This window comes from Poecilia mexicana, unplaced genomic scaffold, assembly GCF_051168715.1.
Source record: "Poecilia mexicana isolate PSO_F unplaced genomic scaffold, ASM5116871v1 scaffold_18, whole genome shotgun sequence".
In the NCBI taxonomy this organism is placed as follows: Eukaryota; Metazoa; Chordata; class Actinopteri; order Cyprinodontiformes; family Poeciliidae; genus Poecilia; species Poecilia mexicana.
Window position 1 is genome coordinate 27,889,452 of NW_028263387.1, and position 13,824 is coordinate 27,903,275.

Genomic DNA, 13,824 nt, shown 5'->3' on the forward strand with positions numbered 1-13,824 from the left:
GTAAAATTGTGAACATAACTTCCAGTAACAGCTGAACTCTGACCTTCACAGCTCATAACTAAATCTGTGTATTCAGTCTAACAGCTGCTGTTTCAACAGGCTGTAACCTGTGTTATTTCTTCACTGTCTGTGGTTTATTATTACAGCTTCAGGCTAAAGGAAAAGGAAATAAACCCTGAAATGACTCTGAAGTCACAGCTTCATCAGAATCCGTCACAATTTGCCTCTCATGAATTAAAACAGAAAAACTGAGACGAAAACAACCTGGAATCAGATCAGAAACGTTCCTGACGTCACATCAGTCACTTCCGCTAATAACGCAGGTTAGCTTGCATTTAGCTAACAGCTGAAACACATGCTGTTCTTTGGCCGTTCTTTTGTTTTCAGAGTTTAAGGCTGAACTTCAGTCTAATCTGACACAGTTTGACTCTGAGCTCCGATTGGAAAATATTCACATCTTTTGGAGATTCACAAGACAAACGTAAAGCAGCGATGGCTGGAAGTAAAACTTCATTACTCATCATCATGTCTGTCAAATTTGTGCTTGCTGTTCTGGGTGAGTTTTCCTGGATGTTATCAGAGTCTGTGTCTGAAACAGAAAAGGTCATAAATGTAGAAAGATAATTTATAAACTATTCAGTCCTCTGTGTGAATCATAATGATGTCAGGAACAGACCTGTGAAATATAGAGACAGGATGATTTAACTAGGCCGCATCCAGCTGCAAAGTTTATATTATGTAAAAATATCAAAACAAAGTATTAATATAATCTCTTTCATTAATCATTTGTTTCTTTATTAAATCATAAATGCAATACGTAAAACACAAATTACATTTGAAAAAGCCCTTTCCTTGCAAAAAAATAATGACTTTATAATATGAAACAATATTAAAAACAACAAAATCTCAGGCAGTAGAATCTGCAGACGGGTCAAATCTAATATTTTTACATTTCCTGTCAACCTGACATTTTTTTGAGATAAAACGGTTTACGGTCTCGGCGCTCGAACCACCGGGCTGAGCGGGTTTTCTGGGGGAAACCCTGATAAGAGATAGAAACTATAACAACTGACTACTAGTTTTTATTTGTGGTTCTGTTGTTTCTTATTGGATTCTAATTCAAAATAAAAAATAATAAACAAACATTGAAGCCATTATTTTTTCATTCAAAATCTTTAAAAACTTTAAGTTCTGCCTCATCAATTTTAATTTTCTGAATTTTTTCTAATGAAGTCATTAGTGAGATGGATTAAAAGCCCTGATAACGACTTCAGCTAAACAGGAAGAAACTTCCAGCTCAGAATGAGACGCTGATTCTGTTCAAGGCTGGAAAAACCTGGAAGAAACATTCAGGGAAGAGCTGAACATTAATGCAACAATAACAGTAGATAAAGTGTAAGTGGAGAGCAGCAGAGTGAGGAGAAGAGGTCATTTTGTCCTGCAGCAGCTCAGCTGCAGAGCTGAACCACTGAAAGCTTCATCAGAGGAACGTTTCAACCTGCTGCAGGAAGTAGGCAGTTACACTGATGAAAACCATCTAATGTAAACCTGAAAGAACTGCAACCAAACCGTATGTTTATCAGAATAAAAGCACTTCCTGCTCCAGGTCACACAGGATGGTCAGTTTGGTACATTGTAATTTCTCACCTTTGACCTCTCTGCTCCGTCAGGTGAGCAGAACCTCTCGGTTCGTTCTGGAGGCAGCGTCACTCTGTCCTGTACAGCTGCTGATCTCAGCGATCCAAAGGCTGTGATATGGAGCAGAACCGATCTGGACTCAGATGTTCTGTCTGTCCGACCCGGTCAGAAAAACTCATTGATCCGGCACCAATCCTATCAGAACCGAGCGAATCTCCTGGACTGGCAGGTGAAGAATGGAGAGGCATCTTTGGTTCTGGACAACGTGACGACTGATGACAGCGGGACATACGAGTGTCGAGTTCAAATAAAGGAGAAAGAGATGAAACGGATCAGCACCGTCAGCCTGCAGGTTTCTGCTGCGCCTCCTCCAGGTGAGTGTCACACTGGATCAGAACCAGCACCTTTCTGGTTCTGGTTCTCAGATCAGGTGGTGGTGATCTTCAGTCGGATCAGACTAATTCCTGGTTCTGTGCTGCAGGGAACCAGAATGGAAGCAGGAATGATGGAGGGAACAAGAGTGGATCCGTTAGACCTTTCCCTGCAGCCGTTCTGCTCTTTGTGTCTCTGATTCATTTATTTGCTCTTCGTTGGGTTTCAACTTTCTTCCTGCTTCTGTTCTTCATGTGAAGAAGAACAGAAGAGCTGGAAAAAGGCCGAGGCTAGCAGCGTTAAGTGCTTCTGTTCTCTGGTCTTCTTCCATTTGTTTAATGATTTAAACAGCTGGAGTATTAAAGGCCCGATGGATCTGAGGGGCAGAGAGCAGATCCACATTTAAAGTGGATCATTTTGGGATCTACTCCTCAGGTCCTCCTGCTGATGAAGCATTTCAGCAGAACAATGGTTCTGATGTCTGAACAGCAGAAAATAGTTAAGCTGGGCGTAAAATAGCTGGCCTCCAACAAACAACTTCATTTTATTGTAAAAGAGCAAGAAGAACCGTCGCTGATGTCAGAGCGAACTCTGAGTTTTACAGGAACTGAACTCCTCCCTGCTGCTGTTGGAGCGTAAACAACAAGTAGCTTTTACTGTTTTACCGTAAACATAAATGTAGAAACCAGATCAGTGAAGGTTTTCTGAGATCAGCTGACCGATCCCAAACCGTCCAGAGATCCACTCTGACCATCAGCAGAGGTCAAAGGTTAAACGGAGCCTCTGCAGAATGAAGCTCAGAATATTTATAGCATTTATGATCAAACTGCTGGTCTGATGAAGGACTTTGTCTTTGGTTGGTCAGGAGGCTGAAGAACGCTGACCCGGTCGGATGAAGCTGGTTTCCACCCAGCAGGTGTTTGTGGGGCCCATCAGGGTTCGGTCAGGCTGGACGGGTCCAGTATGGATGGGGCCCATTAAAATGAAGGTTTCTGTGTTTTTGTTATCCTGAAAACATAATGAAGAAAAACAATTTGTCAGTTTTATCTTTTGGTTTCTGTAGATAAATATGAAGAATTTATTCTAAAGTCAAATTGTTCATGTTGCTTCATTTATCTTCTGTTTTTACATTCAAAGGTAAATTTATCTGTATTTTAATAAAATCATAGTGAAATAATCTGTCTGTCCATCTCTGTGTTTCATAGAAACTCACCATGTTTAGAACAGAGTTAAACAGCTTCAGCTGCTCTGCTGCCTTTAACCAGATAAATGTTTAAATGTGTTTAATGAAAACACGTTGATTTAAATGACGTTTTATGGTAAAATGTTTCTGGTTTCCAGCTCTATAAACTCAGTGTATTTCTATAATCTGCAAAGGAAACTAATTTTTCACGTCATTTAAGTCACATGATAACAAGCGGATGTTACTACTGCTGGAAAAGACGAAGAGGACGACAGGAAGTGGTGGGAAGATGAAGGTTTTTAATGACATCATGTGAATGAACTCATCCAGGTGATTTTAATTATGTTTCTAATTTAATAGAAACAGCAAATACAAAACTGTGTTATTTCAACATCAGTGGAATATTGATGCCTCAGCATAACTTAGACCTCTGGAAATGTTCTGGGAGAAGGACCAGGAGTGGGTCAGGTCAGAGGTCAGAGGTCAGCCTGATCTCTAGTATACAGCTGGAACAACTGAAGCTGACTCTAGATCTATAACTCTAGATCTACAACTCTAGATCTATAACTGTAGATCTATAACTCTAGATCTACAACTCTAATTCTATAACTGCAGATCTACAACTCTAGATCTACAACTGTAGATCTACAACTCTAGATATATAACTGTAGATCTACAACTCTAGATCTACAACTGTAGATCTACAACTCTAGATATATAACTCTAGATCTATAACTCTATATCTATAACTGTACATCTACAACTCTAGATCTATAACTGTAGATCTAAACTCTAGATCTACAACTCTAGATCTATAACTCTAGATCTATAACTGTACATCTACAACTCTAGATCTACAACTCTAGATCTATAGCTCTAGATCGCATCTCTTTAGGTCCAAAGATGATAACTTCTGTTTCTGTTCAGCTGGAGAAAGTTTTGTCTCATCCACTCATCTGTTCTCAGCATCTGTTCAGTGATTGGAGGGGTCAAAGGTCACCTGGTGACATTGTGATGTAGAGCTGTGTATCATCTGCATAGCTATGTATCCATGGAGCTGTGGAGCTGAGCGCTCCCAAGGACATCATTCCTCGATAAAAACACCTTTACTGGACTTTGCCGGGAGGCTCAGCCACCTGGTTTCACGACCTTTTGACGTCACCGCCTTCACTCATAACTTTGTTTTGCCCTTTGTTTTGTCTGAATGTTGCGATTTGCCCTAATGTGTCCTTCCCTCTTTTTTGTGCTCTTTGCTTTGGTTTTGTCATGATCCGTGTTTCTGTGTTTATTTGTTATCCTGTTCCCTGTGAGTCTCTGCGTCTTCCCGTTGATTGTTCCCAGGTGTGTCTCGTTCCCTTGATTACCCCTGTGTGTGTTTAGTCCCACCTGTTGTCTGTGTTCTTGTGAGTTCCTTGTCTAACGTTGTGTGTTCGTCGCTCCTTGTTTGACGCTCCAGTTGAACTGCTAAGTCCTGGATAGTGTGAGCTCTCGGTTCCAGTCCTGTTTTTTCTGTTGCTACCGGTGTTTAGCTGTGAGCTAATCTTTCTGCCCTGCTGCCTGTGTTGGACTGTTCTGAGCTCATCTTCATTAAATCACCATCATCTCCATCATAACCTGGGTCTCGGCGTCTCTCCTCACCTCAACCACCACATCATTCTTGACAGGTTTATTTTGTTTGCATGTCCTTTTAATTCATGTAAAACACTTTGAACTGCCTTGTTGCTGAAAATGTGCTATATAAATAAAATTACCTTATGGTAGCTGATCTTATTTCCTGTTATAACCTGAGCCAGTGGGAGAAGATAAATATTGAATAGGAGGGTCCTAGGATTGGTCCCCACATGTGACCTTTGACCTCTCTGATGAGAAAGTTTTTATTTAAACAAAGTAATCCCAGTTCTTTATATCAGGCTGGAACCAGTGGAGCACTGGACCGAGAGTCCGACCCAACTCTCCAGTCGATTCAGTAAAATGTTGTGGTCAATACTGAGGTCCAACAGAACCAGAACCAGAACCAGCACTGTGGTTCTTCAGCAGTTCTGGTTCCAGGTTTCCCTCTTCCTGTTAAACAGGAACAGATTTCAGAGAAATCTTTTTCATTGGAAAAAAAAATAAGTTGTAAAGAAATATTTTCCTGGCTCAGCAGGATTTCAGTTTCATTTCAGGTTTCTGTTCTGCAAAGAGAGAGAGAGAGAGAGAGAGAGAGAGAGAGAGAGAGAGAGAGAGAGAGAGAGAGAGAGGGAGAGAGAGAGAGAGAGAGAGAGAGAGAGGGAAGAGGAGAGAGAGAGAGAGAGAGAGAGAGAGAGAGAGAGAGAGAGAGAGAGAGAGAGAGAGAGAGAGAGAGAGAAGAGAGAGAGAGAGAGAGAGAGAGAGGGAGAGAGAGAGAGAGAGAGAGAGAGAGAGAGAGAGAGAGAGAGAGAGAGAGAGAGAGAGAGAGCGAGCGAGCGCGCTCCGTGTTCCTGTCTGGTCTCAGACAGACGAGGTTTCATCTGTGTGTCTGACAGAAAACATCATTAATTCATTCAGATCTCAGAGAAACGGTGAAGGAAACATCTGCATCATTCCTGCTCTGTAAGTCAACATTTTCTCTTTGCTCTGAGATTTAAACATGGAGTTGGATTCATAAAGATTAAAATCTTTGTCACAATAAATCATGATTCTCATGCTGAAGATTCTAGTTTAGCAGTGAAAGAGTAAAGTTTAAAGGATCAGAACCTGCATGTTGTTATTGATCTACATTTATTAGATACAGGGACAAAGGAAAGACATGATGAGTTTAACCTGATAATAAATCAGTTCACCTGATGTCAAAGGTCATCCACCTGACAGCAACAGGTAGAAACAGGTACATCCTTCCTGGATGATCAGACCAGGTCTGAAGCAGCGATGGACAGAAAGAACGAAGAACCGATGAAGAGGAGCTGCAGACGAGGAGGAAACTCAGGTTTCCAGACTGAAGATCAGTTCTGTTCCTGACGACACGGAAACATCCGGATAAAAATGAGTCCAGACTCCAGTGAAGCAGCAAACCGTCACATTGTGCAACATTAACACCATGTTGGGCTAACAGAGTAGATATGAACCATGTTTGGAAATATTCAGGTTTTTCTCTGGCTGAGCTTTGAGCCAACAGGAACAGAAATCATGACTAAATCAGAACATGCAACACGATGCAGGTTTTAACTGTAAATGTTTAAATCTGCCGTCTGTTCAAAGACGATTCTGCTCACATCAAACATCCCAAAGTTTGAAAAACTTTGATTTCAGAGTACATCATTGGAGGACTTTCATGTTTTCAGCTGAAAATATTTTAAACTCACCTCCACTGCTAAATATTTAATCTACAGACATGATATCTGGTCATGTTTTAACCTCCTCCATTGGGTTTCATGAAATCTTTCTGGAAATGCTCTGGGCTGATGTTTTCCTTTCAAACTGCTGCAGACTTTAGTGAAGTCAGAAGAAAAACGGTTCCGATATTTGCAGAGTTTACTGATCTGACCAGCCTGAGTGCAGCATCTCTCTGTGGTTTCACTGAATGATGAACTGATGTGAAACAGGAACAATCTGAGATCAGAGATCATCTCTGGAAATGTTCCCGATACGAGAACACGTTCTGACCGCTTCATGTTGCTGAATCAGAGGACAGATGGACAGCTGCTCACTAATTATCAACAGACCAGACCAGATGCAGCCACTGGTCATAGTGAAGGCTTTTGGTCAACAAGCTCTTTCTAAGTTTATCCAGATGCTACAGAAATCTCAAGACTGTGTTTGAATCCTAAATGCCAGCGGAGCTCAGACCATCGATGAGGACAAGAATAACGATCCATGTTTAAATGTTCCAGCTGTCATAAAATCATCAGAGAAAAAAAGACGTTAACTCAGTAGCACTGGAAGCATTTACAATATTAGCACTTTAGCTACTTTTAGCTTTTACACAGCAGATTGCACCTGTTAGCACTTTTGCTAACATTTCAATTTTAGCTCATTTTGATGAAACTCAACTTATTTTACTGATTTACTGAATGCAGTAAATCAATGTTAGTAGTAGTGATAACATGCATGTTATTCATAGCATTTTAGCTCATTTTAGCCTGTATGCTAATGTCTGCATACTGAATAGTGATTTATTTCAAAACTAAGCTTTACATAAAGCATTGAGTGAGTCAGTGTTAGTCACCATGCTAATGCTACTGATAGCATTTCAGCTAACCTTAGCTTTTTGGCTAACTGTAGCTTGATGGAGGACATGACTGCAGATAAACTTACCTGTACCTCTTGTCCAGGAGAAGTTCATGACTTTTTAACAAGGAGTCAATGAAGGGAAGCTAAAAAGAGATTCTCTTTTTCTAGTCCTGATCAGAACTAGTTTTGGATCAGCTGACGGCTTTTAACTGACTTCGTGGACTTCCTGTTTAATATCGGGTCTAAATGTCCAGTAATAATGTGAAGACATTTGATGTCATGTTATGGTTTCTAATCTTTGGTAGTTTAATATCACCTAAACGGACTGACCCAGGGTTTCATCCACCATCTGATCTGTTCCTGGACAAACAGCGCCCTCTGGTGGCCAGCCGCAGAGCTGAAGGAAGGACGCGAAGCTGAACTTTGACCTTTGACCAGAGCATCTTCTGGGAGACGTAGTTTGACCTTTTGATGTTTGTTATTTTGCTTCTTTTTATCATTTAAACGTTTTCTCACCTTCAGGCAGCCTGACAGCGTCAGAGGAAGAGGGAGAGGGAGAGGAAGAGGAGGAGGAAGAGGAGGGTCCGACTGATTCTGACTGAAACCAATTCAACCAGTTGATCTCTGACAGGAACCATGAAGCAAACATCTGCCAGGCTCCTGCTCTGTAAGTACAGACTCCAGCTTTGAGTTATGATCATTTATATATCTGAGTTATGAAACTATTTTATCAGAATCATATTTAGTTTATTATATTTATTATAGTTTATTCTAATTTCTCTTTTCTATAGTTTTGACCCTGAAGCTGTTCTGCACACCCAGTCGAGGTTTGATCACTTTCTGGTTTAAACATTTTACTGGATTAATATGTGAAATAATGAATGAGTTTCCTTAACATGGTTAATGGACATGAAATCAGATGAAAACAGGAAGAGGAAAATAGTTATTACTTTAATCTGTTTCTCTGTTTAAGAAGCTCAGATCTCCTCCATCCAGGGATCAGATATTAATGATCAGATTATGAGAGAAACAAACATGATGTGTTGAAGGTTCAGGGTTTAATGCAGGAATTTGGAGCTTTGATGAGAATAAAACCAGCAGCAGTTTTTCCTTCCAGCCGTTCGTCTGACTGTGAGTCCCAGCAGATCTCAGTTCTTCCAAGGAGAATCAGTGACTCTGATCTGTGAGGATGGAAACAGCTCTGATGGAGGGACTGTGAGGAGAAACACAACCAGAGGAGCCAGTACTTGGTGTGGAAAAGGGTGGGGGAGAAAAGATGGTTCTACCTGCAGCATCAGCTTCATGTACGCATTAGACTCTGGCCTGTACTGGTGTGAGTCCATGTCTGGATCCTCCAGCAGCAGCAGCAGCAGCATCCAGCTCTCTGTCTCTGGTAAGATCAGACTGTGGAGTTAGTGTTGCTGTGTGGAAATGGATGAAATGCTGTAGTTTGTCTCTGTGTTGAGGTGGATCAGTGATCCTGCAGAGTCCTGTCCTCCCTGTGATGGAGGGAGATGACGTCACTCTGAGCTGCAGAGCAAAGAGTCCAGCCCACAACCTCCCAGCTGCTTTCTATAAAGATGGCTCCTTCATTGGTGATGGACCATCAGGTCACATGACCCTCCTCCATGTCTCCAGCTCTGATGAAGGCCTCTATAAGTGCAGCATCAGCGGTCAGGGAGAGTCTCCATCCAGCAGGATCTCTGTGGAAGGTCAGCAGCTTCTCTGTTTGCTTCAACCTTCATCAGGAGACAAGAAATAAATTATTATTTTGATTCATTTCAGGGAGAATCACCTCCACTCCTTCACCTCCATCTACCGCTCCTCCTCCTTCCTCCACCTCCATCCCTCCTTCCAGCTCTCCTCCTGACCTCCAGTATCTCCTCTGCTCCATCCTGTGTCTCACTGCCTTCAACTCTGCTGTTTCTCTCCTCTTTCTGGTTCTGCTGGTTTCATTCTTTATCCATAAAGGTGAGACTATAAATGTGACTAAAATAACCCCAGCAGGAATATTAAACATTTCAGCTTCATCAGAGTCGGTACAGACAAAAAATCCTGAAACTAAAAGTGGCTCCTATTGATGACATTTTCAGAAAAATCATGGATCCCTGGTATTCTCAGATTATTCCCAAAATTTTAACTCGGTCAGATTAAACTCATTGAGGAAGCTCTTTATGTGACTAACTGTTAGCAGCAGAGAGAAGAACCTTCACTGAGCCTCAGGGTGTTTGTTGCATCCGGATGTTCTGGGAGAACCAGGAAGAACTTCTGAGAAAACCTGCTAACATCCTCACCAGCAGGTGGCAGCAGAGCTTTATAGGTTATTTATCAACTGCCACTAAACAGAGGAAGAAGAAATGATCAGAGTCTCTGAAGACAGCATCACCTAGCAACAGGATCCGACCTCATCTGGCAACGTGTTGACCACAACTAGGAACGGGTCAACACCACATAGCAACGGGGTCAACAACACATAGCAACGGGGTCAACAACACATAGCAACGGGGTCAACACCACATAGCAACGGGGGTCAACAACACATAGCAACGGGGTCAACACCACATAGCAACGGGGTCAACAACACATAGCAACGGGGTCAACACCACATAGCAACGGGGTCAACATCACATAGCAACGGGGTCAACACCACATAGCAACGGGGGTCAACAACACATAGCAACGGGGTCAACAACACATAGCAACGGGGGTCAACACCACATAGCAACGAGGTCAACAACACATAGCAACGGGGTCAACAACACATAGCAACGGGGTCAACAACACATAGCAACGGGGTCAACACCACATAGCAACGGGGGTCAACAACACATAGCAACGGGGTCAACACCACATAGCAACGGGGTCAACAACACATAGCAACGGGGGTCAACAACACATAGCAACGGGGTCAACAACACATAGCAACGGGGTCAACACCACATAGCAACGGGGTCAACACCACATAGCAACGAGGTCAACACCACATAGCAACGGGGTCAACACCACATAGCAACGGGGTCAACACCACATAGCAACGGGGTCAACAACACATAGCAACGGGGTCAACAACACATAGCAACGGGGTCAACACCACATAGCAACGGGGGTCAACACCACATAGCAACGGGGTCAACACCACATAGCAACGGGGGTCAACAACACATAGCAACGGGGTCAACAACACATAGCAACGGGGGTCAACACCACATAGCAACGAGGTCAACACCACATAGCAACGGGGTCAACATCACATAGCAACGGGGTCAACACCACATAGCAACGGGGTCAACACCACATAGCAACGGGGTCAACACCACATAGCAACGAGGTCAACAACACATAGCAACGGGGTCAACACCACATAGCAACGGGGTCAACACCACATAGCAACGGGGTCAACAACACATAGCAACGGGGTCAACACCACATAGCAACGGGGTCAACACCACATAGCAACGGGGTCAACACCACATAGCAACGGGGTCAACACCACATAGCAACGGGGTCAACACCACATAGCAACGGGGTCAACAACACATAGCAACGGGGTCAACACCACATAGCAACGGGGTCAACACCACATAGCAACGGGGTCAACATCACATAGCAACGGGGTCAACATCACATAGCAACAGGGTCAACACCACATAGCAACAGGGTCAACATCACATAGCAACAGGGTCAACCAGCACCGCCTCCTCACTGAGATGGATTTCTGTCGTCTCTCTGCTCTGAGTTGCTCTCTGCTGCTGACTGAAGTTGTAGTTAGGATTCCTCTGCACAAAGTTTTAGTTTTAGTTTAGTTTTATTTTTAGGATCGCTCTCAGAGGACTCTGAATGTTCGGGCCGGTTCTGGAGGTTCTGTTGTTTGTTTCAGCTGGTGGAGCAGAAGCTGGAGAAGGACTGATCCCAGACAGGAAGCAGGAAGTGGGTCAGAATCAGAAGGTCAGATACAGCAGAGGTAACTATAACAGGTTGTTTACAACGTCTGGTTCTGGAACAGTTTATGGAAACTGGGTCAGGATGAAGCAGATCTGCTGCTTCCTGATTGGATCAAAATGTTTCTGGAATCATTTCAATCGTTTCTGCAGCTTTTCTCTGTTTTATCCTGCAGAAAATCTACAGTTCAGTCAGCAGTGAGAAGAGAAAACCATCAGGAGAACCAACAGAACCAGACAGAGTCAGCAGAACCAGGCGGAATCGGGCAGAACCAGACTGAACCAACAGAACCTGGCAGAACCAGATGGAACCAAACAGAACCAGACAGAGCCAACAGAACCAGTTGGAACCAGGATCAACCAGGCAGAACCAACAGAACCAGACCTGAAAATGATCCCAATCCCAGTTTGATCAGACACTTTCTCCTGATAGCTGCTTTAAATCCACCCTGCCTGCAGGTGGCGCTGTGTTCTCCTGTCCTTTAATCATGTTCTCATAGTTTTTCTATTTTCTGACTTTGTTTCTTGTTGAATAAAAAACATTAAAGCTGAAAATAATCAGATTAATGTTCCTGAACCCATCCAGGGTCTCCTGCTGTCCTGTCCTCAGCTGAGGACAGAGTTTCTGTCCACCTTCAGGACAAACTGGTCCAGACTGTAATGGCAGCAGCCCAGGGAGCCCAAATGAAGGGGCAGCTGCAGATGTTCATCTATTTTTAATATATTTCATATTTTAACGTTGTGCTTTAGCTGATGGGATTTACAGGGATTAATGATCACAAACCGCATGGAAAATCCTGGAATAACAGAGAATTCCTCTAAAACCGCCCAATCATCACCAAGGGAAGCTAACGGCTCCCCTGGACTGTAGAGGGCAGCGAATGGAAAGAGCATTTCTCCTTTTTTTAGCTTCTCAAGCTCCAGTTTCTCCTGAATATTTAATTTCCTCCATAGAAACACCTGAACCATGAACAGACAGAGGCCCAGTGGGTTTAAACGCAGAGGAATATCTGAGAAGTTTAGTGGTTTAGAGGTAGAACCAAAATGTGAACTGAAGCTTAGAATAACCAGGTGTTTTATAAAATAATCAACTGAAAACTGCAGATAAAAGGTAGGAAACAGCAGCAAAGCAGCCAGTGATGAACACTGGAACATGTTGGAGTTATTACAGTATCGAGGAGAGCAGAATGACATGAGGACCAGAGGAGCTAATCAGAGGGACGTGGGAGCAGCCGAGGCTCTGGGGAACCAACTGGTAGGCTGAGGAAAGGTCAGAGGTCAACAGAGCTGGAACAATTCACTTCAGTTTTTATTATTATTCCAACAGAAAATTTATTTACAGCATCAGAAACACAAAAAATCAGGAAAAACATCGATAAAAGACATCAGACTGATTCTGTTACCATAACCACTGATGCTTAGAGCATTAAATGCATAAAATGCATTAAATGCATTAAATGCATTAAATGCATTAAATGCATTAAATGCATTTAATCCATTAAATGCATTAAATGCACTGTGCTCTCAAGATAATAAATATAAATATTTATTTCAAAAACCGAAAACCTAGAAACAGAGAAATGGGAAAATAATAAGGCTGAAAACAGATATTTTTTACTGACACACAGGTTTTAACGTAGCAGTCCATGAAGTCAGCACCGGACTCAGACCCGGTTCTGGATCCCACCATGTGAAGACGAACAGGAAGCTGCTCAGCAGAATCAGTTTCCTCCCTGAACTTCTGCTCTCCTCTTGTGGCTCGTTAAGCTGCTGCTGTGAGATTGAAACATTTCAGCTTGTATTTTCTCCCAAAGATGTGTTTATCTGGCAGTGTGGATCACTTCCTGTCTCAGTCAAGACTTTCCTGTCAAATCACTGATGAGCTCAGATTAAAACAGATTAAAACAGATTAAAACAGACTAAAACAGACTAAAACAGATTAAAACAGATTAAAACAGACTAAAACAGATTAAAACAGATTAAAACAGACTAAAACAGATTAAAACAGATTAAAACAGATTAAAACAGACTAAAACAGATTAAAACAGATTAAAACAGACTAAAACAGATTAAAACAGATTAAAACAGACTAAAACAGATTAAAACAGATTAAAACAGACTAAAATAGATTAAAACAGATTAAAACAGACTAAAACAGATTAAAACAGATTAAAACAGATTAAAACAGACTAAAACAGATTAAAACAGATTAAAACAGATTAAAACAGACTAAAACAGATTAAAACAGATTAAAACAGATTAAAACAGACTAAAACAGACTAAAACAGATTAAAACAGATTAAAACAGATTAAAACAGACTAAAACAGATTAAAACAGACTAAAACAGACTAAAACAGACTAAAACAGATTAAAACAGATTAAAACAGATTAAAACAGACTAAAACAGATTAAAACAGATTAAAACAGACTAAAACAGATTAAAACAGATTAAAACAGATTAAAACAGATTAAAACAGACTAAAACAGATTAAAACAGACTAAAA

At 41.8% G+C, this 13,824-nt stretch overlaps 2 protein-coding genes across 3 annotated transcripts; both read left to right on the forward strand.

The window, feature by feature from the left end:
* Positions 1-324: 324 nt before the first annotated feature.
* On the forward strand, positions 325-3,187 carry LOC106907260 (programmed cell death 1 ligand 1-like). The gene is made up of 3 exons (XM_014972862.2): positions 325-556; positions 1,671-2,012; positions 2,120-3,187. The coding sequence occupies exons 1-3, from the start codon at positions 493-495 to the stop codon at positions 2,266-2,268; spliced, it is 555 nt and encodes a 184-aa protein (XP_014828348.2). The 5' UTR covers positions 325-492; the 3' UTR covers positions 2,269-3,187.
* A 2,461-nt stretch (positions 3,188-5,648) lies between these two features.
* Positions 5,649-11,877, forward strand: LOC106907261 (uncharacterized). 2 transcript variants are annotated; one of them, XM_088015630.1, is made up of 8 exons: positions 5,649-5,764; positions 7,904-8,048; positions 8,173-8,208; positions 8,499-8,774; positions 8,848-9,093; positions 9,167-9,352; positions 11,259-11,342; positions 11,496-11,877. In XM_088015630.1, exons 2-8 carry the CDS (start codon positions 8,018-8,020, stop codon positions 11,519-11,521), a joined length of 885 nt encoding a protein of 294 aa, XP_087871756.1. In that variant the 5' UTR covers positions 5,649-5,764; positions 7,904-8,017; the 3' UTR covers positions 11,522-11,877. The 2 variants fall into 2 exon arrangements, with proteins under 2 accessions (XP_087871756.1, XP_087871757.1); XM_088015631.1 differs by lacking the exon at positions 9,167-9,352.
* The last annotated feature ends 1,947 nt before the right edge of the window (positions 11,878-13,824 follow it).